Source organism: Hyaena hyaena, unplaced genomic scaffold (genome assembly GCF_003009895.1).
Source record: "Hyaena hyaena isolate Hyena2069 unplaced genomic scaffold, ASM300989v1 scaffold_582, whole genome shotgun sequence".
Taxonomy (NCBI): Eukaryota; Metazoa; Chordata; class Mammalia; order Carnivora; family Hyaenidae; genus Hyaena; species Hyaena hyaena.
The window spans coordinates 90,404-114,658 of record NW_024081214.1 but is presented as its reverse complement, the minus strand read 5'-3'; the positions used below and the strand labels follow the sequence as shown (position 1 = coordinate 114,658).

Sequence of the window (24,255 nt, the reverse complement as noted above, 5' to 3'; positions counted from 1 at the left end):
CAATTTCCCTCTTTTTGTATGACACTAGTTATTGGACTACAGCCCATCCTATTCCAGTGTGGCTTCACATTAACTAATTACATCTGCAATGACCCTGATCAAAATAAGGTCCCATCTGAGGAAGTGAGGGTTAGAATTTCAACATATGAATTTTGACAGAACACAATTCAACTCATAATAGAAAGTCTTTATTAAAGCCACATATTATGTCTATCCTATGGCCATCAATTTTAATTTTTTTGGCATATACGCAAGAAAATAAATGCCTAAGTAAGCCAAAAGATGCGTACAGAACATAAATGTTTATAGAAGCTTTATTTGTGTTATTCCTGAAATGGAAAATCCAAGTACACAGCAAAATGGAGGAATAGATTATAGCATGATCAGACAAAAAATCTCTTCACAGTGTTACAAAAATGAACTATCTAAAGAATTTCACTTGTATCGAGTTAAAAAATAAGCAAAAAGGTGATAGAAGTTAGAGGAGTGTTTCTCTCTGGGGAAGGGATATTGACAGAGAAGGAGCCGGAAGGAGACTCCTTGAAGAGTGGAAATGGTCTTACCTTGGTTTTGAAGGCGATTACCTGAGTGCATACACAGGTAAAAATCCATGAAGTTGTCCACTAAAGGTTTGTACATTTTACCATGCGTATTTTATATTTCCCAAAATGCTACTTTCTAAATGAATTGCTACATAATTTATTTCATCACTTCAGTACTGTGGGAGAACCAATGAATTGTAGGTATTGGCTTTTTTTTTCTTTATCACTCAACAAAACTCAGCGACATTTCCCTTTCGTGGCTAGCCTGTGGCTAACTGCTCCAAATGCATACGCTGGGGAGGATGTCAGCTCTGAGGGTACTGATCTCCATCAATATTGTGGTGTCTGGTAAGTCTGATTTTTCAGAAAAAAGTAAAGATATTTTCAGTAGTGACAAGGAGCCTCTTTATCCACTTATAAAATGATTTATAATTTGTTCTAGCCACAGTGATTAAAAGCAAACCTTCTGATTTCCTTACGTCACCGGTGCACTGACTAGTTGTCTGGCTGAGACCAGGGTAATTCGGGGGCCCCGGAATGGAGTGAAACTGAACTTGTGTGACTAGGAGAAATGTACTGTTTCTTGCAGTGTCTTGGTTTATATTTTTATTGTCTCCTGGAATTCTTATTTTTTGGACCTTATGTGTATTGATGCGTGATTATTGTTTTTCCTTTGATATTTCTAATATTTCTAGCTCACAGGCTAAGAAGAAAACCCTAAATTTCTACTTGGGGGTTTTAAGTTTTAAGATAGAGGCAAAAAGCATATGGGGGAAATTTGATTCAGAAAACGAGGATCAGAGAACATAAGAATATAGAAATGGTAATTATTCAAAGTCAATGATTTCAGGCTGACACCAGAACGAATGGAATGTTATCCCAAAGCATGAATAGTAGAACAAATGACTGGAATGGCTAAAATTAGAGTAGGATTAGGCAGCTTTGAATCCATCCTGTCTTTTCCTTGCAATTATCCCAAAGAAGTTCCAGAACTCTGAGAGTTCTGAGCAACACTGGATTCCATTTCCATATATGTCTAGTTAAGGGAGAGGAGAACTAGTACTTAAGAGAAAAAAAGATGGGAAGAAAGGCTCAGAAGACAGTGAATAGCAGATTTGACTCATAAAAATACTAGAGAAATATTTACATGTGGCAGGAAACAGATGGCAACAAAAAGATGTAATTGAAAAGAGTAATTAAAACCTGATAATGAAGTTGATTCTATTATGTGTTTGAAGGGGAAAACCCATACGACTGCAATATGTATTTTATAAAATTAAACATCCATTTAGTATAAAAAGGCCTTTGCTTCTTGTATTTTAAGACTTAGTTTTTTTTAGTGCAGTTTTATGTTTACAGCAAAATTGAGAAGAAGGTACAGAGATTTCCTATAGACTGTAACTCCTAATCCCACCTAGGCTCAGCCTCTATTATCAACATCCATCCAGAGTGTTACATTTGGTACAAGTGCTGAACTTACACTGATACATAATTATCACCCCAAGGCCATAGTTTATATAGGGTTCATTCCAGGTCTTGTGCATTCTGTAGGTTTGAACAAAAGTACAATGGCATATATCCATTACTATAGTATACAGAGTAGTTTCACTGCCCTATAAGTGCTCTGTGTTTTGTGTATTTATCCTCTCTCCCCTCTAAACTATGGCAACCACTAATCTTTTCAGTGTCTCCATAGTTTCTGCCTTTTTCTGAATATCATAAAGTTGGAATTATACAGGATATAGACTTTTCATAGTCTTTTTTCACTTAGTAATAGGTATTTCAGTTTCCTCTTTGTCTTTTCATGGCTCTATAGGTCATTTTTTAAGCACTGCATAATATTCCATTGTCTGCAGGTGTTGTAAAAATGTGTGTGTGGGTTTTTGTGTAGGCATCAATTTTCAAACCCTTTGGATAGATACCATGGATCGTATTGTAAGGGTTTGTTTAGTAATTTAAGAAACTGCCCAATCTGGGCACCTGGGTGGTTGAGTCAGTTAAATATCTGACTTCGGCTCAAGTCATGATCTCACAGTTTGTAAGTTTGAGCCCTACACTGGGCTTTCTGCTGTCAGCGCAGAGCCCACTTCAGATCCTGTCTCCCTCTCTCTGCTCCACCCCACTAAAAAATAAACATTAAGAAAAAATTAAAAGGAAACTGCCAAACTGTATTCCAAAGTTGCTGTAGCTTTTTGCATTCCCACCAGCCATCAGTGAGTCCATGTTGCTTTACATTCTTGCCAGCATTCGGTATTATTAGTGCTTTAGATTTTGGCCATTCCTTGTGTAATTGCTGTCATTCATTTCACTTGTATATAAATATACTCTATTTCCAATTAAACGTGTATATATATATATATATGCATATACACACACAGTACATAAATATACACATACATATATACATATGTGTATATATACACACAGTACATAAAATATATATAAACATGTATCCAAAGAATACATCATTACTATTATTTTGAATAAAATTATTTTTAAATGAATTAAGAAAAAAAAGTTTTTATTTTAACTACACTTATTCATTCTCCAATACTCTACCTTCTTTTATATAGATTTGACTTTCTGCCTTTCATTATTTCCTTCTCTTTGAAGAACTTTTAACATTTCTTATATGGCAGTTCCCCTGGAAACAATTTCCTTCCATTTTTGTTTGTTTGAGAAAGTCTTTCATTTCTCCTTCAGTTTTGAAGGGTAGCTTTGTAGGATTCAGTGTTCTAGGGTGATGGGTTTTTTTTTTCTATTAACAATTTAGATATTTTACTTTATTATTATTTTTTTTGCATGCCTTCTTAGAAGTTGTATATAATTCTCATCTTTGTTACATAGTAATATCAGAGATCACTGATCATAGATCAGCACAAAAATATAATGTAGACAAAGTTTCAAATATTGCAAGAATTAACAAAATGTGACACAGAGACACAAAATGAGCAAATGCTATTGGAAAAATGGTGCTGATAAACTTACATGCTTGCCACAAACCTTCAATTAGTAAAAACCACAATATATGCAAAGTACAAGAAAGTGAAACACAATGAAACAAGGTATGCCTGTATATCTAGTAACAGCTTCAAAATACAGGAGGCAAAATTGACAAAATTAAGTCAAAAACGCTATGACAGAAATGAAGAATGCCTTTGATGACCTTATTAATAGGCTGAGTGTATACAGCTGAGGAAAGAATCTCTAAGCTAGAGAATATATGAAATCTCCAAAACTGAAAAACAAAGAGAATAAACACTTAAAAAGAAAAAAAAAAAAAAGAACAGGATATCCAAGGACTGTGAGGCCACTCCCAAAACATGTAAAATACGTGTAATGGAAAAATCAGAAGAAGAAGAATGATAGAAAGGAACAGAGGACATCTTTGAAACAGTGGCTGAGAATTTCCCCAAGTTCACTCTGTACCACCAAAGTTCCAGGAAGCTTGGAGAACACCAAGCAGGAAAAATGGCAAATAAAAAATCCTAGACTTGGTATATTATATGCAAATTATAGCAAATCAAAGATTAAAAAGTTCTGCAAAAAGCCAGAGAAATAAAACACCTTATAGAGAAACAAAGATGAGAATTATATACAACTTCTCCTAAGAAGCCATGCAAAAAAAAAAAAAAAAGAATGAAGTAAAAATTTTAAATTGTTAATAGAAAAAACCCCCACCACCCTAGAACACTGAAGCCTACAAAGCTACCCTTTAAAAGTGAAGGAGAAATAAAAGAGTTTCTCAAACAAACAAAAATGGAAGGAAATTGTTTACAGGGGAATTGCCTTGTAAGAAATGTTAAAAGAATATTATCTGATTTTACATTTCCTTGTTTCTTTCCGTGTTTTGTAATTTTGAAATGTGAGCTCATAATTGTGTGGCTTTGAGTCTGAAAACTGGTTTGAATATAGAAATTTGGTGAAGGACAATGATTTTCCATTATGGCAACTAACTTGAGTCTTTACTCACTGCTATGGACTGAATGTGTCCTCCAAAACTCATATTGAAACCTAATCTCCAATGGGATGTTATTTCAAGATGGAAGTTTTGGGAGGTAATTTTGTCATGAGGATGGAGCTCTAAGATTAGTACCTTTATAAGAAGACTCAAGAGAGACTCCTTCTCTCTCCCTCTGCCACTCCATGTGAGAATACAGTGAGAAGACAGCTGTCTGCAAGCCAGGAAGTGGACACCATGTCTGCTAATGCTTTGATCTTAGACTTCCAGCTTCTAGAACTGTGATATAAAGTGTTTATTATTTAAGCCACCTTATGGTATTTATGTTGCAAGAGGCAAAACTGTTGTAAGACACTCATTTATCCTTGATCTGGTCATATCGGGCAAATCACACTGTCTTTGGCTGCCTTTCTCTTTTACCCCTATGAACACTAAGATTTATTTAGCTTTTGACACAAATCCTTCAGGTCAGCACCTCTTGGTTGTCATTATGACCTTGCTACTGTTTATGATTATCTACTTTGCCCCTGACTATTAAGTGTTCTAAACTTATCTTGGTATTACAGAGTCCTATTACCCTTTCTGAGGCCACCCTCTTATTTCCCCACAGATGATGGGAACCTCTGTAGATAGTGTGCATGGGTATCAGCAGTCACTTGATTCTGCTGGATTGGGAGAAGGCCCACAATCCTGAACACTTCAGGCCACTTCCCTCTTGTAAATAAATACTTGGATTTCAGAATTCTGTTTGTTTTTGTGGGATGGAGAGAAAACAGAATACTATGACATCCACCTGAAGAAGGAACCTGGGGGATGGAGAAGGTGCATCCTTAGGAAAGGCCTGAGACCTCCCAGAGTCTCTAGCTAGGCTGACAGGTGGAGATCTTTTTCTGAAGAAGCCAGTCAATAAAGCCTGGGGGAGGTGACAATTTCTTCGAGTGTGAAGACACTAGGAATGCACAACTTTCCAAAAAGTCAAGGAAATATGACACCACCAAAGGAACAAAACCAAGCTCCAGTGGCTAATCTCAAAGAAATGGGGCTCTACATGCCTGACAAAGACTTCAAAAACAGTCTACTTAAGGAAGGTCAGTGAGCTACCAGAAAACACAGACAACTAAACAACATCTGGAAAACAATACATGAGCAAAGGGAGAGTTCACAAAAGAGGTAGACATCATGAAAAGGAGGGGCGCCTGGGTGGCTTAGTCGGTTAAGCGTCCGACTTTCGCTTAGGTCATGATCTCGCAGTTCGTGGGTTTGAGCCCCGCTTCGGGCTCTGTGCTGACTGCTAGCTCAGAGCCTGGAGCCTGCTTCAGAGTCTGTGGCTCCCTCTCTCTCTGACCCTCCCCTGCTCACGCTGTCTCTCTCTCTCTCTCTCTCTCCTAGAAATAAATAAAACATTAAAAAATTAAAAAAAAAAAAAGAAATCATGAAAAGGAGCCAAACACAAATTGTGGAGCAGAATTATTCAATGACTATCCTCAAAAATTCAATCAAGAGTTCCAACATCATATCTGTCAAGCAGAAGAAATATATTGTTTTAATTTATTTATTGTTTAATTTATATCCAAGTTAGTTAGCATATGGTACAACAATGATTTCAGGAGTAGATTCCATAATGCCCCTTTCCCATTTAGGCCATTCCCCTCCCACAACCACTTCAGCAACCCTCTGTTCTCTATATTTAAGAGTCTTTTACGTTTTGTGCCTCTTCCTGTTTTTATATTATTTTGTTCCCCTTCCCTTATGTTCATCTGTTTTGTATCTTAAAGTCCTCATATGAGTGAAGTCATATATTTGTCTTTCTCTGACTGACCAATTTCACTTAGCATAATACTCTCCAGTTCTATCCACGTAGTTGCAAACGGCAAGATTTCATTCTTTCTGATTGCCGAGTAATACTCCATTGTGTGTGTATATATACATATATATACCACATCTTCTTTATCCATTCATCCATTGATGGACATTTGGGTTCTTTCCATACTTTGGCTATTGTTGATAGTGCTGCTATAAACATTGGGGTGCATGTGCCCCTTCAAAACAGCACACCTGTATTCCTTAGATAAATGCTTAGTAGTGCAATTGCTGGGCTGTAGAGTAGTTCTATTTTTAATTTTTGAGGAACCTCCATACTGTTTTCCAGAGTGGCTGCACCAGTTTGCATTCCCACCAGCAGTGCCAAAGAGATCCTCTTTCTCTGCATCCTCATCAGCATCTGTTGTTGCCTGGGTTGTTAATGTTAGACATTCTGACAGGTGTGAGGTGGTATCTCATTGTGGTTTTGATTTGTATTTGATTTGCATTTCCCTGATGATGAGTGATGTTGAGCATTTTTTCGTGTGTCTGTTGGCCACCTGGATGTCTTCTTCAGAGAAGTGTCTATTCATGTCTTTTGCCCGTTTCTTCACTGGATTATTTGGGGTTTTTTTGGCATTGAGTTTGATAAATTTATTATAGATTTTGGATACTAACCCTTAATATGATATGTCATTTGCAAATATCTTCTCCCATTCCATTGGTTGCCTTTTAATTTTGCTGATTGTTTCCTTCGCTGTACAGAAACTTTGTATTTTGATGAGATCCCAATAGTTCATTTTTGCTTTTGTTTCCTTTGCCTCTGGAGATCTGTCGAGTAAGAAGCTGCTGCGCCCAAGGCCAAAGAGGCTTTTTCCTGCTTTCTCCTCTAGGATTTTGATGGCTTCCTGTCTTACATTTAGGTCTTTCATCCATTTTGAGTTTATTTTTGTGTATGGTGTAAGGAAGTGGTCCAGGTTCATTTTTCTGCATGTTGCTGTCCAGTTTTCCCAGCATCATTTGCTGAAGAAACTCTCTTTAGTCCACTGGATATTCTTTCCTCGTCAAAGATTAGTTGGCCATACATTTATGAGTCCATTTAGGTTCTCTTTCTGTTCCATTGATCTGAATGTCTGTTTTTGTGCTGGTACCATACTGTCTTGATGATTACAGCTGTGTAATACAGCTTGAAGTCTGGGATTGTTATGCCTCTAGCTTCGGTTTTCGTTTTCAAGATTGCTTTGGCTATTCGGGGTCTTTTCTAGTTCCATACAAATTTTAGGATTGTTTGTTCTATCTCTGAAAAGAATGCTGGTGTTATTTTGATAGGTAAGCAGAAGAAATAATTAGTGAACACAAAAACCTATTTTAAATTATCCAGTCAGAGATAAAAAGCAAACAAACGAAAGGAATAGAAATGAGTGAAGAAAGTCTATGGGTATTATGAAACATCAACAAACAAATAATATAGGCATTCTCGTAGCCCCAGATGAGCATAAAAGAGAAAGAAGCAGAAAGCTTATGAAAAATAATAATTAACATCCTAAATCTGTGGGGGATAGGGTGGGGAATGAACATCCAGATGCTTGGAGATCAAGGAATTTGACTGACCATAAAGAAATGTTCACTGAGACACATTATAGTCAAATTGAAAAGAGAGACTTTCGAAAGCAGCAGGGGAAAAGTGACCTGTCACACATAAAGGAACCCCAAACTAGCAGATTTCCCAGCAGAGACCTTTCAGTTCAGGGAAGTAGGATGATATATTCAAAATGCCTTTGAAAGATAAAGCCTGCCATGGAAGAATACTTTACTTGGCAAAGCAGAGATAAAGGTGCAAGAAAGATACTTCTAGAAAATACAAAACCTAATGGACCTCATTAATACGAAACCTGCTTACAAGAAATTCTGAAGGGAGTTCTTCAAATTGAAATAAGAGGATGCTAATTAGCAACATGGTGTCATACGAACAATAAAACACACCGATGTAATGGTAGTGTGCAAATCACTTTTAACATTAGTACAAATGCCAAAAAGTATTAAAAATAATTATAGCTATAGTCATCTGCTAGTGAATACACGAGTTAAAAATATGGAAATTGTGACATCAGTAAAATAAAATGGGAGGAGGAGTTGTAAACGTACGGAGTATTGTATGCAATGAAGTTATATTGTAATCAGCTTAAAATAACTATAAGGTGTCTTATGTAGGCCTCATAGTAACCACAAAGAATAACATCTGCTAAATACATAAAAGACATAGAAAAAAGAATCAAATCATACAGCTACAAAAAATTATCAAATTATATAAGAAGTCAACAAGAGAGAAAGAAAGGAACAAAGGGACTTCAAAACAGTCAGAAAATAATTAACAAAAGGGCAGTAGTAACTACTTACCTGTCAGTTATCTTAAGATAAACTGACTACATTCTCCAATCAGAAGGTGCATAGCGGGCGAATGGATAAAAAACTAAGAATCAATAATATGTCACCTACAAGAGACTGACTTTAGATAAAGATACACATAGGCTGAAAGTGAATGGATGGAAAAAGTGTTCCATGCAAATGAAAACCAAAAGAAAGCAATGATAGCTATCCTTATCTTAGAGAAAATAGACTTTCTCAAAAACTGTAACTAAAGACAGAATATCACTACCTAATGTTAAAGGAGTGAATTCACCAAGAGAATTTAACCTTTGTAAATATTTATGCACCCAACGTCAGAGCACCTAAATATATTGAGCAACTATTAACGGAACTGAGGAAGAAATAGAAAGGAATACAGCAATTGTAGAAAACTCTAACACCCCACACTGAAAAAGTGGATAGATCGTTCTGACAAAAAAATCAACAAGGAAGCAGTGGGCGTAAGCCAAATGGCCTAAAAGGCATGTACAGAAGATTCTTTCCAACAACAGCAGAACACATTTTTCTCAAGCACACACAGAATATTCCAAAGACAAAACCATATTTTTAAAAAATGTTGTTTTTTAAAAAATATTACTTCAATACATTTTTTTTAGAACCCAAAGGAAGGAATGTATGTGGATCTCATGTACTATGGATTTAAAAACTTGAGCTAGGTGAAGAGTATCATTTTCTCTCTCTCTCTCTCTCTCTGCTTCTGTTTCATTCTTCCCAAGATGGTTGTATTAGTCAGGGTTCCCCGGAGAAAAAGAACAGCAGAGAGAAAAGAGACGGGGAGAGAGAGAGAGAGTGAGAGAGAAGGCAGAAAAGGGTGGAGGGAACAAGGGAGTGAAGAGAGATTGATTTTTTTAAGGTTTATTCATTTATTTTTCAGGGGGGAGGGGGAGAGAGAGGGGGACAGAGAGAGAGAATCCCAAGTAGGCTCCACTCTGTCAGCATGGAACCTTATATGGGGCTTAAATTCAGGAACCATGAGATCATGTTCTGAGCCAAAATCAAGAGTCTGATGCTTAACTAACTGAGCCCCCAGGTGCCCCAAGATAATTTTACTTTTAAAACTTAACTCAGGTGATTGTAGAGTCTTGGCAAGTCCAAAATCTAGAGTGGGCCAGCAGATCTTGATCCAAGGAAGAATAGTAGTTTGTGTCTGAAGGCAGTCAGCTACAGAACTCCATTTCCAGTAGGTCATTCTTTTTTTCTATTAAGGTCTTTAATTGATTGAACAAGGTCCACCCACATTATGGAGGGTAGCTTGTTTTACTGACAGTGTATTCATTTAAATGTTAATCTTATCTAAAAAAAATACTTTCACAGAAGCATCGAGAATTATGTTTAATTAATACCAAGGAACCATGGTCTAGCCAGGTTGACACAAAATTAGCCATCACAGTAGGAAAATGGAGAAAAAAGAGAGATGAACTATTCTTCTTAGTCTGGTTCTAACATTCTTGTGAAAGTATTCTCACTTGTGCAGCTGGGTGAGGTGCCCACCAGTGGATCAAACAACTTTAATCAGAGGGTAGATCTGGAGAAAGCACTATAATCAGCCCCCATCAATAACCCATTGTAGTGAGGAAGTGGGTGGGGGCAGGCTTACCTTGGAGAAAAGTATTGCCAAATACAGAACAAGATGTTTAATAAATAGGAAAATCATTGATTAAGGGCTTATGATGTAATTTTCAAATATTAACCTGTTTTTCTAATAATAATGGAATAATTTCTCTTTTTGCAAAGTTTGTTGCAGAATGTAGTTACAGCTAATTGATTATCTATCATGTAGTATGCAAGATTTGTGGCTCGAATTCTATTAGTAACTAAAATTAATTTCATTTATTTTCTAGCTTCAACAAATAGTTCACTTACGGGCAGACAACAGAGAAGTTTCACACCTCCTGCAGCAGGTAATAAGCTTTTAAATTTTTTTCCAGAGGCCAGAGCTAAGGGGAGGAAGAGCTGAACTTCCTTAGAAGCAGGGCTGATGGTCTGGCCAGGGGGCCAGCGTGAGCCCAGCTGAAGAAAACGGTGACCTGAGTGCCGAGGTGTGAGGGACCCCGATGACCCGGCCCTCCTCCCCCGAGGCAGTTCACATTCCCTCTGAGGACTAAGGAGCCCTCCCTGCCAGGCACTGGGCTGGGCCATATGGGGACACGGGGGGCCGGGGGGGGACGAGAGGGGCGAGAGCACCAGAGCACCCTAAGGGGCCCATTTTGTGGGGGAGCCCAGATGTAGCCCAGATGGCATATAACATAGAGGAGATGAGCACCCACATCAGGTGTGCCGGGAACGTAGAGGAGAAGGTTAAGCAGCAAGGCTCTGAGGAGGCTTCACAGCGGATGCAGCATGTGAATTGGCTCTTAGGGGAAGAGGAGCATTTTCGGAGACAGACAGTGGCGTGCAGGCCACCCCAGAGAGGGCAGGAACGATGTGAGGACAGACCTAGATCTGCAGGTGTGCTTGGTGCTTTCTTTGTGAAGTGTGGGGGTGACCTTGGGGTGGCAGGATGGCAAAGGTGAGTCAGTGTGAAAAAGAGGCCTTAGAAGCCAACGCCAGGACATGCAAGGACTGTCTTGGGGCAGAGGGAGGTCTCTGAAGGCTGCTAGAGGGAGGGGATCACACCCGTGTCACAGAATCCTGGACCTGCTGCAAGGCCAGGCGTGAACTGAAGAGGGGAGAGATGGGAGACAGACACAGACGTCAGGAGGCTTCTGCGGGCACCCAGCTGTGTGGACCTAGGGTCTGGCAGTGAGCACAGAAAGGAAAAGCCCAAAAGCCCATGGGGGTTGTCTGTGTGCAGAAGGCGGGAGGAGACGGGAGGAGAGTCGTAGACACAGGAAGCAGGAAAGCTGGGACGTGACTGCTGGTTCCGGAGCAAAGGGGGTGAATCTACCCACTTTCCCTCTGTGACGGGAGGTGAAATCCCCGTAGCTGATCACAGGGCTGTGAGATTATATTTGAGAGACAGGTGCCAGCCCCTCTGAGTGTGGAGGAGACCTGGTCACTGGTAAATTATCACAACCGGTGTGAACGGAGAAAGAGTGAAAAACAGCGGTCACAGGTAGAGGGGGTTGCTGGAGGGCAGAGAGCAGAGGAAGGTGAGAGAACAGACAGTGTCCACGGTGCTTGGGATCCTCACCCTGGGAACTTCTCTGGAGATGGTGCCCCTCTTAAAACACATATGATTATTTGATTAGCTAGTACTTTTTCATTTTTATGAAAGTTTATTTATTTATTTTGAGAGAGAGGGAGAGAGGGAGAAGGAGAGAGAGAGAGAGCGAGCATGTACATGTGAGTGGGAGAGGAGCAGAGAGAGAAGGAGAGAATCTCAAGTAGGCTGTGCAGGGTCAGCCCAGAGCATGACGCAGGGCTGGCTCTCAGGAACGATATCATGATCTGAGCCAAAATTGAGAGTTGTATGCTTAACTGACTGAGTCACCTAGGCACCCCACTATTACTTTCCTTTAAGAGAATAGAGTCAGATCTTAAGGATAAATAGCAGGCAAAATAGTAAAACCTTAGACTGTTCACAAGCAGAAGTGCAAACCCCTGAGGTCAGAGAAGAATATTCACAATGTGCTCTCACTGGCCTATTCTCATTCTGGTTTCATCTTCAGCACCTCGACCTTGGGCACACGGAGCTCACCCACACCCCCCTCTGGCTGTTCTCCAAGCAGCCACCTTCTTGCTTTCCTCTAAGACTAGACCGAGGTGTAGGATTCCTGTGCCACTTGCTGTGGTGGAAGAGGCATGGATGTAACTGCTGTCTCTGAACTGCTTTAAAATACCCCCTTGCTTCACATAGTTATGGGATCTTGATTTGTCGTGAAATGCAAGGGCTTTATTCCATCACAGAAGAGGCAAGTGACATCAAAAAAGGAGAGAAGGGATCTCAAATGAAGAGTTTAGCAGTCACAACCTCCATCCAGATAACCACTTTGCTCTATTCAGCTAGTTCTGCTCACATTGAAGTGATGAGCTCCCTGCCCATCACCTGGGTTACAGGTGCAGGGACCCTGATTCCCCTAATCCCCTCTCAGCAAAGCCCTCCCAGTCATGGAAACATGATATTGGTTTATGGAGAAGCCAGAACTATTATATAGTAGATATCGTGGAGGTTGCAGGGCTTTATTTTTACTTTAAAGTTGGATGAAAGAAGTAAATTTATTTAATTCTCATAATTAGATAGAATATACAGACACACTCTGTGAGCAAAGTTCAAAGTTGAACTGTTTGGCAGTCCACATGTGACTCAATAGGAAGGAAGGAGGGAAGGAAGGAAGAAAGGCAGGCAGGAAGGAAGGAAGGAAGGAAGGAAGGAAGGAAGGAAGGAAGGAAGGAAGGAAGGAAAGGTGGGATCTATTGATTTTACTGACTGTGTGATTCTCCAAATAAAAAATAGCTTTAAAATGTGTAGCTTGGGGGGGTGCCTGGTTTGGTTCAGTCATGTAAACATCTGATTCTTATTTTTGGCTCAGGTCATGATCTCACAGTTTGTGGGATCGAGCCCCACATTGGGCTCTGCACTGTCAGCAGGGAGACTGCTTGGGATTCTCTGTCTCCCTCTCTCCCTGCCCCTCCCCACTCACTCCCTATCTCTCTCAAAATAAATAAACATTAAAAAAATGTCCAGCTAGGTCAAGATGAATGTTTTATGATGTTTATATTTGTTTGTCAGCAGTAGCACCCTTAAAAATAGGCATTTAGTTCTGATATTACTGATTCTCTCTCATCAAAACTTAGGAGGAGAAAACCAAATCACCAATTTTCCCACTTTCTATGCTGAGAAATATGAGTTATAAGAAAGTGAAATAGTGTCTATGACCAAATGATTAGATTTAGGTGACTGTCCTTTAAATTATATTGTGTTTTCTTGTTTGTTTTATACATATCAAAACTTCTGAAGTACTTTTTAAAATTCTTAAATATTTATCACACATATAATAAATACAGTTTTTGTAAGAACACACTATACAGGAGAAAAATAAGGTTATCTTTGGATTAGTTTTAATGTACCCTATGCATTTTGCACATTTAATATTTTTTGCAAATCTTATATTTTTGGAATAAGACCACCAGCAAAGTCATGGTCTAGTACCACTTTATGTAATATGTTGTAGAAAATTTATTTATTTTTTCTTTTTAAAAATTTTTAATGTTTTATTTATTTCTGAGAGAGAGAGAGACAGTGTGGGCATGGGAGGGTCAGAGAGAGAGGGAGATACAGAATCTAAAAAGGCTCTAGGCTCTGAGCTGGCAGTCAGCACAGAGACCGACAGCCATGAGCCATGAGATCATGACCTGAGCCGAAGTCAGACGCTTAACCAACTGAGCCACCCAGGCGCCCCTGTTGTGAAAAATTTAACATGAATTTCTTTATCAAGCTTGTCTTTCATCATTCTCTTTTGTGTGTGTCCAGCTAACACTTCCCTGTCTGTACGTGTGGGTACAAAGGCTGTGCTCTCTTGCCTTCCCGTCACCTCGACAGCTGTGCAGGTAACCACCTGGGAAATAACCCTCAGAGACCAGCCTGCCTGCACTAGAGCCTACAGGAGAGATACGAACGAGACCAGGGCCAAAAACTGTAGTGACGAGACAATATCCTGGGACACCAGACATGATCAGAACCCTGTCCTTCAGATTGATCCAGTGGCCATCACCCATGATGGATATTACAGGTGTGAAGTGGCCACACCTGAAGGGAATTTCTATCAGGGATATCACCTGCAAGTGACAGGTAAGGAGCATCATGTATGGTGGTGTTTCGGATAACCCGATTCGGACTCAAACAAATGTCTCTCTGTATTGGATCCATATCCCTGAGTTAAGACTCAAGTGTTTCCCCCCCTGCATGTCTGCAGTGCCCCCTGAGGCGACCCTGTTTCGAGGCAAGAATGGAACTGTCGTGTGCAGGGCAGCTGCAGGGAGGCCAGCGGCGCAGATCTCCTGGACCCCAGCGGGAGATTGTGACACTGAGGAAGAGCCACTGGGCAATGATACAGTGACTGTGCAGAGCACGTGCCTCTGGGAGGACCACCCGGTGTCCACTGTGTCCTGCTCTGTGTCCCATCTCACTGGCAACGAGAGTCTGTCCATAGAGTTGATTCAAGGTAATCACCTGTTTTATTTAGTGTAATGAACTTGTTCCTCATCATTTTCCTCCACTGATTATGAGTAACCAAGAAGAAAGTAACCAAGAAGAAAGGAACTTGTGGTCCTGATTTGAAGATATTCCCTAAAACTTAACTGGGTAATGCATTAGTAGGCTAGAGAAATAGTTCCTATTTCTTTCTCAAATGGAAGGAATAAATTTAATAACTTTTTACCAATACATTCTCTAAATACGTTTCATTCTGGAGTCCGTGAACATTTTTTTAAAAAATATTTTTATTTATTTCTAGGAGAGAGAGAGAGAGACAGCATGAGCAGGGGAGGGTCAAAGAGAGAGGGAGATACAGACTCTGAAATAGGCTCCAGGCTCTGAGCTGGCAGTCAGCACAGAGCCTGACGCGGGGCTCGAACCCACGAATGGCGAGATCATGACCTAAGCGAAAGTCAGTTGCTTAACCGACTAAGCCACCCAGGCGCCCCCGTGAACATTTTTTTAAACTTAGTATCTACTGACTTTTACTTTGAGATTAATATTCATATAAAATAGCAAAACTTGTACATAATTTAACAATACTTATTCAGTAGATAGATAAGATAGATTCTTGTAATCACCCCTTTTTGTTACTCTGAGTAAGAGACAAGATTTCCTTCCTCCATTTCCTTGTCATCTGAAATCTATACAGCAATTCATTCGCCTAATATTTATTGAATGTTCTTATGTGCTTGAGGCTGTCATAGAAAGATGAAAAGACAAGGCCCATGCCTTCATATCATTCCAGAATGTATAACCTGGTGGTTAGAAGAAAAGCCTTTGGCACACTATGGCTTTTTGCATACCAGCTGTGTGAGTGGAAACAATATTTATTTCTTTGTCTCATGGCTTTTAAAAAAATTGAGATATAATTGACATATAATGTCACTTAATTTCAGGTGTACACATAATGATTTGATATTTGTGTATTCTGCAAAATGATCACACCAATTAGTTTAGTTACATCTCATGGTTTCGTCATCGGTAAATGAGATGACAGAACCCACCTCACGGAGTTATCTTGAGAATTTAAAAAGAATAATATATTGGCTTAACATAGTGCCTATCACAGAGTTGGTACTCAATATATTTTAGCTACTGTATTTACTATACTAACAAATGTTATCTCTTATGTTTATATTAATAAATGTTGGTTACTTTATTGATTACATTAATACATATTAGCTATAGTATTCATTATTATACTATTAAAAACCATCATATCCTGTTAATTATTCCTCATACCATCTCTCAAAATCATTTTTTGCAACCATTTTATTGAGACCAAATTTATGTACCGTACAATTCACCCACTTTAAGTGGTCTCTGGTGCGTTCACAGGTAGGTAACCATCGTCCCAATCAATTTTAGAATATATTCCTCACTCCAAAAGGAAACCTCTACCCTTTAGCTATCACTCTCTAGTCCCAGAAATCTGCCAGCATTAGGCAACCACTAATCTACTTTCTGTTCCTGTAGATTTTCCCATTTTGGTCATTTCACATTTATGGAACCATAAAATATGTGCCCTTTGGTACTGACTTCTTTCCCTTGGGATAATGTTTTCAAGCATTATCCATGCTGTAGCATATACTAGTGCATTCACTTCGATTCCTTATTTTCCATTTTCAATCTCCCACCGACTCTAGGCCCTTATTTTATACTTCTTATCTCTGGAGATATGCAGTTATCTGCAGTTGCACCTTACTTTTCCTGCCACAGACCAAGTATTTAACCTATACTCTATATGTGTTTTTCCCTTCCATGTCCTGAGAGACTTTGCTTCAGTAATTATCCTTGCTCTCTTTTGTTCAGTCTTTGTTCCACAAATCCTTTCCTTAAGGCTGATTATATGAACTTGCCTGTTTTCCTCCCGTGTTTAAAAATAGATGCTATGACTTCTTCAAACTCTTAGCTCTTGCCTTTCACTCACATCCAAGATGATTTAAAAGAGGCATCTATATTCACTGCTTCTTCTAAATCACTTCACATCTACCCCCTTAACTCTCCTGGAATCTCTCTGAACAGGAAATGTTCTAACAAAAAGCTAAAGCCCTCTCTGATGCCAAACAAAATAGAAAATTTTAATTCTAAGTTATTAATTAGCTTCTTTGTGATATTTGATATGGCCTTTCCTCTCTTCTCACCTATTTTCCTCCCATAATTACTTGGTTCTCTTCTTAATCTTTAGTCAACTTCTTTATCTTAGATAGATTGATTTCCATCTATTCATTCTATGAAGGAAGGCATTTCAATGAGTTCCATCATTGGCTCTATTCTCTTTTCACCTTTACCCCTATTCCTTGAAGGATCTCATCCATACATGTGGCTCCAACTGCTGCCTAATTCTTGACTCTCAAATACGTATATTTAGCCCAGATTTCTCTCCTTGGATATATGATCAAAACCAGTTTCCAGTCGAATGTCTTCAAATGGATGCATCCATATGCTCTCAACTTGCATATTCCTGAAAAGGAATTCCTCTTCTTCATCCCTCCATAGGCTCCATACTTATATTTTGTCTTGATAAATGACTCAAGCCAGAAAATTAGAGATATCCTACAATATCACTCTTACTTATTTCCCATATTCAAAATCAGCCACTATGTTATGTTGATTTTATCTTAAAATTTTTTCTTAAATCTAGATCTTTTTCTTTTTCTCCTTTGCTTGGTGGAGCACATGATCATCTCTCCCCAAATTATTACAGTATCCTTGTAATAGGTCTTCTGGCCTGTAACTTACCTCCCTCCAATTTATGACCTACACTGTTGCCAGTGGCTTTAAAAATTTTTTTTCTTAATATTTATTTATTTATTTTTGAGAGAGACAGAGACAGAGTGTGAGTGGGGGAGGAGCAGAGAGAGAGGGATACACAGAATCCGAAGTAGGCTCCAGGCCCTGAGCTGTCAGCACAGGGTCCGATGCGTGGCTCGAACCCACGAGCTGCGAGATCATGACCTGAGCCGAAGTTGGACGCATAACTGACTGAGGCACCCAGGCACCCCTAAAGTGACATTTCTAAAATGAAAAACATTTTAGCCCCAGTGGCTTCTCTTTGTCTCTGGGAAAGCTAAACCCCTTTGATCTGCTGTTCTCTTTAGGCTCCTGTCTTGCTAATCTTTAGCCTGCACCCATGCAATGTGGGGCTGTTTGGACCCCTCAAAAGGGTTATCTTTTCTTATTCTCCTGTACACGCAATTGTACATCATGCACGTAATTGCTACTTCTCCACAATGCATTTCTTTCCTCATACGCTCTTCTTTCATTCCATTTGTTCAATTCCTATTGAAGTCTTAAGACTTAGTTCAAAATCGTTTCTCTGGGATAATTTTCCTTCTCCCTGCAGTTTGGTTAGCTGTTCCTACTCTGTGCTCATGTAAGGCCCCATGTACCGCATAGTACATGCCTCTGAGTACCTCGTAGTCCCGTAATTGATGGTCCACTTCTCTGACTCCCAGTACAGCATAAACTCCTTTAGAGTAAGAACCATATTCTTCATTTCTCTATCCCCAGGGTCTGTCACAGTGCCTGACACATACAAATAACTACAGAAGTAGGTTCAGATCATCACAGTCTTCATCTCCATGTATCCCACTCTCTGCTCCCTTACATTTGAATTAAGATAATGAATTCTTCAAGTCTTTGCTCAAATTATTTCTTTCCCTTTAAAAGTTCTTCCTTCTTCTCTTAACGTATGTAATCCTGTTATTGTCAAGGCTCAGTTCAACCCAGTTGGCCCTGACCTCCCAGTTGGAGTCGATTCAGTTTTCTTATTCCTTAGATGATTTACAATCTGTAATGCTCACTTAGCACGGGTTGCTCTCTTATAAGTGATCTTTTCATTTGTACGTAAATGACTTCTCTAATTGGATTGTGAGTTTTTGAGGGCTGTGACTGTGTCTTCCTCTTCCCTGATAGTGCCAAAAAAGGAGGTTGTCTCACAGTGTTCTGGTTTAGTATTTGAGCAGGTTATTTAACAGGATGACATTTATTTTGGAGCCAAGAGTCAGAATAGTTTACTTTGGTTGCCATTTTCATAGAAGTAAAACTTCAGAATGATAGTCCGAATTAGTTTCATTTTATCTTTTCAATAATTCTTGAGGCCATTTTACAGATAAATAAATGAAAGTAGGGAGACATAAACTATCCTACTAAATTAAAGGGTTCCAGCAGCTCAGTGACAAAACTACTCTACTGTGTGGAAAGTATTATCAGATAGTGCTCAAAATGTTAATACTCCCAAAGACTAACATTTACAAAGGAAATTAGAAAGTATATTTACTTTTTTTCTTATAAAATTGGGAAGTACTAACAATGCTTACTGTGTATTTATTCATTCAGAAAGTATTTATTGAAAATCTACTGTGTATAAAACAGACATGGTTCCTAAACTCTGTGATGAAAGAATATCTTAGTCTAGAAGATGTTTTGATTACGATAGTCTGTGAACTTTTACGAATATTTTAAAAGTCTCTTTTAAACAATTGACCCTATTTTGTTTATTAGAGGAATCTTGAAGTGACTCTTCATCACTGCCTGTGTTGCTTGTATTTAAGGTGTCTTAATCCTGAAATTTCCAGCATCAACCTTACTGATCATTCTGTATGTGAAATTCTCTCTATTCTTGGTTATCCTGGTCATGGTGGGACTCATCTACTTCCAGGGAATAAAAGATCGCAGGTAGGAAATAAAGACTAAAAAATATATAGACTCATTAGAAAGATGACATCATTGTAAGACTTTGAGTTTACAATATTCTGGGAAAAGCTGGACATCGTTTTTGGCATATTGTTTGTTCCCTTAGCCCCTTCTTTGATATATAAGCTTTGTTAACAGCTGAGAGCCCAGAAGACCTGTCTGCAGCCGTGGGCAAAATATTCTGATTCATTACAGTGTTTTCCTGAGAGACAACCTGTCCTAGGCCACCCTTCAAGAATTCTGTGGGGGGAATGAAGTTCAACTAGGGTTTCTTAAGTGTTTACTCTTTTGTTTCTATGCCTGTGAAGGCTTCTATTCATTACTACTTAATTATATATTTTTATTTCATTTTTGCTTAAAAATTTTTTTTAATGTTTATTTTTTAGAGAGAGAGTGTGTGAGCAGGAGAACGGCAGAGAGAGAGAGAGGGAGACCCAGAATCTGAAACAGGCTCCAGGCTCTGAATTGCCAGCGCAGTGCCCAACATGGGGCTCAAACTCACAAACCACAAGATCAAGACCTGAACTTAAGTCAGACACTTAACCGACTGAGCCACCCAGGTGTGCCTATGTTTACTTTTTATTTAAGTGTATTTACTTATTTTGAGAGAGAGAGAGAGAGAGAGAGCATGTGTGGGAGGGTCAGAAAGAGGAGAGAATCCCAAGCAGGCTCCACACTGCTAGCACAGAGCCCAACTCAGCGCTTGAACTCACAAAACGTGATATCATGACCTGAGCAGAAATCAAGAGACAGACACTTAACTGACTGAGCCACCCAGGCACCCCATGCTTAATTATATATTTTACTATTTTTTTCTTTTACAGAGCATGAAAATCGAAGAATCTGGAAGTTGATTTAGATTTGATGAGACATCACAAAAAACAACCAGTTAAGAGCAGTCTTTGGGTTCAACATCAAACTCAACTGCTCCTGTTACTATTTGATTGATATTTTTGTGTTTACGAGAATCAAAGTGATAATTGGCAAATTCTGTTTCAAACTCTTAGCATATGTATATTTACACACATGCAAAAGCTTGCTGCCTGCCATTGCCATCAATGGTGCCTAGGATGACTCATCTACTTTCCCCTTTGCCCTACTGAATTCTGATTCGCAAACAAGAAACAGCCCTGCTTCTCAGCCTAAAGAGGAAGATGACTCAGCAAAAGGCAAATAGCAATGCTGGGCTGTTTTTTCTACACCCCTTGGGTTCTTTGGCTAGTGCTTTCATCCTAGCTTCTTGTTTCCTCTGCCCTCTTAATATGCTAACTAATTTTGCAATGTCAGGAGCCATTACAAACACTGCCTTCAAGTCCACCTGTAGCTGACCTCTCATCCCTTTCTTGCTTGCTAGTAAGTAGCAGGACAGTCATATTGCATGTTTGACTTGATCGCTGAATAAATGGCCAGGAGTCATTTTTAGCACTACTTTTATTTTTGAAGAAATTATAGGTTGATTCCAAATAAGGAGTTGTTAGAGTCATTGGAGACAGTGCTGAAAGTCACCTCACCTTTTAGAGGTCCACTGTCTCAATTCTCTCTCTTGTCAGGACTGCAGGTTGGCGTGGATCAATGGTGGAGGAATAAGGGTTCTTGGGAAAACCCCAACCTATGCTAGGGCCGCTGTAAACAGGAACCCTATACGGTAATCCTATAGCAAAAAGTATTCTTTGATTAAGAGAATTTCTTTTGTAAGGTGATAGCAGGTGATTCCGGCTATTACTTTTATTTTTAGCAAGGCTTGAAGGCAGAAAATGAATGCATACTACTCTCTCGAAGATAATATATGAGTAGGATGGTCTGATTGGTGAAACAAACAACCTCCCAGTATCAGTGTATTCATACCACAAAAGTTTAATTCTCTCTCACTTCATACCCCAGCGCCGGTTGGTGGATCGAGGGCAGGAAACAGCAGTGGTTCTGCTCTAGGCTAACATTTTACCCTATGGCTCTGCCCTTCGCAGAATATTCTCCACTCATCTGGGGAATGGGAAAGACAGGGAGAACAGGGGATTCAGGTGGGAGGTTTTTATGAACCAGGCCTGGAGTAGTAATGACTTCTGCTCACATTCTATTAGCTAGTACTTGCCACATGGGCACACGAACTTCTAAGGAAGCTGAAAAATGTAGCATAGCAGGCTTGGCAGAAATAAAGTCAGGCTTGGGGTACATATGGCCAGTCTCTGCCTACTGTAGAGGATACGACGAGTGCTAAGATTAATACCTACTCCATTAGTAACTGAACATGGGCCAAGAAATAGGTTAGTAAATAATTTCATCTACAAATATACTAGCTCTTTTCTCTCTGTTTGTTTTTTTTTTATTATTATTATAAATCCCTCATATTTACAACAGGGCACAGAATGGAAAAAAGCCTAATACTGTGATTCTTTCACAGACTCAAAAACACTGGCACAGACTGCTAGTTGCCTCATCTTCCCCTTTCTCTTTGGGGCAGATTATATTCATGATTCTTAATCTTTGCCCCTCCCTCTAGCCGTGTAATTTGTCAGTGACTTTAAAGTTGGAAACATAAAATGCTTGTTTCTCTAGCCCATGTAATTTGCTTTCGCCAATTAGAATCCAATGAGATTGGAATGAGATCCAATGAGAACAGAAATGGCAGTGAACCGGTTTTGAGTCTAGGTCTCAAGAGGTCCTGTGTGTTCTACTGCTAGTCCATGAGAACATGCCTGGGTTAGTCGGCTGCAGTAGGAGAAACATGTAGAGCAGAGCTGGTTCATGCTATTCCCATTCCCCCTCTCTCTGTTGAGGCTAACCTAGGTAATCCAATAGTTAGCCGTCTCTTAGGCAAGGGAGAGGCCCATTCAAAATCAGAAGAGCTGCCTACCTGACCTTCAGATGATCCCAGACATCGAAGTGATTGTTGCCACAGAGGTTTTGTGATTGTTATACAACATCATTGTGATACTCAGTCTCTGATACATTGCTTAATAACATAACTCCAATATTATTTAGTATGGAGACACACTTAAATAAAAGACATTTCTCAGTTCCCCTTGCAACTGAGTATAACTACCCATAAAAATTTTTACAAATGAGTTGTAAACATAAATCTTGTATATCCCTTGAAAGAAAGAAGAGATCCTCTTTTGCTTTTCCCCCTTATCTCCTGGACTACAACACTGATGTAATGATGGGAGGTCCAGCAGCCAACTTGGGCCTTGACATTGGATGGATGACATTGAGGATGGAAGTCACTCACTAAGACAGTGGAAAAGAAAGACAGAAGGATCCGGGGCCTTAATGACTATGGAGTTGCCATATCAACCCTAGACTACCTACCATAAAATTCTTCTGTGTGAGAGAAAATATACTATTTTGTTCATGCCACTATTATTTTGAGTTTTACTTCATAAACAGTTGACCTTAATCCTGGTTAATGCAAATACCTAGTTTGCCATTTTCAAGGTTTGTGGTCAGTCTTGCAACACAGGTTATGCTCTATTCATGCGTATTTTTCATGGTCTATTTTTATTCTTTCCACAGAGATTATGAAACAAATGTCACTTCAGAAGATAGTAATGATAGGTATAAGAGCCATCTCTATAATAGCTCCAGAAGAATTGCTGCTTATATAAACCTGTAGGATGTTATGGGCTTTTGATAGGAAAGGGCTTGGGAATCTGGAGATGTGCAACGATCATCTAATAGTCAGCCAATCCCTAGACATGTGAGGAGATGTCTGCATTACAGGATTGGGAAGATAAAGACACTGTCATGGACTCAGAGAGATGTGATCAGGAGAAACAGAGGAACTGAAATCTATGCGGCTTTATTGTGTTAACCCTTTTTCGTCATTATTGAAATGAAAGGACTCCATTATTCATGGAAGAGATTTATCTGAATTCATCTTCTTCACTACCATGATTTTCTATGTGATATCATTTTTGAAGAGTGAAAAGCTATAGCTACCGTCTCTCAACCTCTTTACCCACCCTTGCATAAAGACAGAAAACATTTTTTCTTTTCTAAGCACACACACACACACATATATCTCCAATAAATATACACACACACACATATATATATCCAATAAATTAATTGTTGTCCTAAATCGAGGGAAATTGGGAGCACCCGTTAGCAAAACATAATGGAAAGCCACTAGATGGTGCTTCAACTTAATTCTTTTAACAATCTGAAGCAAGCTAAAATTACTATCTAAATTCAGACAGTAATCCTGCATTTTTTTTCTTTAATTTTTCCATACAACTGACTCTCCATTTACTAATTCTTTAGGTCTACTTGAGTAATTTGGAGACAACTACAGAAGGAAGGAAATTTTGTTAAAATTAAAAAGAAAAAAAATTTTCAGTTCTGAAACTTGAATTGCACTGTTCCTGCTACTTACTTTCAGTAGAAGCATTTTGTTTATTAAATGAGATAAGGGTGGATATCAACAGTCTCATTTCAGGAAAAAAGACATGTGAGAATCCCTTGGTGGTTAAACCAAGATTAGTACTTCTTATTTCTTAAATGGAGTGCTGAGAGCCTAGATCACTAAAGAGCAAATAGCTGCTTGTTGGTGTTAATAGCAGCAGATGGTTGGTGCTACAAATAAAATGAGCTGGCAGTCTCTACTTCTTGTGTCCAACCCCATGTTTCATCTCCCATGACTTTTAGAGGCCTATGTGGTATTCTAAAGCTGGAGGGAAGCTACAGATAAG

At 39.1% G+C, this 24,255-nt stretch overlaps 1 protein-coding gene across 1 annotated transcript in view; it reads left to right on the top strand.

The window, feature by feature from the left end:
* Positions 1-844: 844 nt before the first annotated feature.
* Positions 845-24,255, top strand: part of LOC120248335 (cell surface glycoprotein CD200 receptor 2-like) — a gene marked incomplete at its 3' end in the record, with an annotated part of 28,439 nt that continues 5,028 nt past the window's right edge. The window contains exons 1-5 of the mRNA XM_039256641.1: positions 845-890; positions 10,572-10,631; positions 14,144-14,461; positions 14,586-14,834; positions 19,426-19,549. Coding sequence (XP_039112572.1) covers positions 845-890; positions 10,572-10,631; positions 14,144-14,461; positions 14,586-14,834; positions 19,426-19,549 — 797 coding nt within the window. The remainder of the gene's footprint in view (positions 891-10,571; positions 10,632-14,143; positions 14,462-14,585; positions 14,835-19,425; positions 19,550-24,255) is intronic.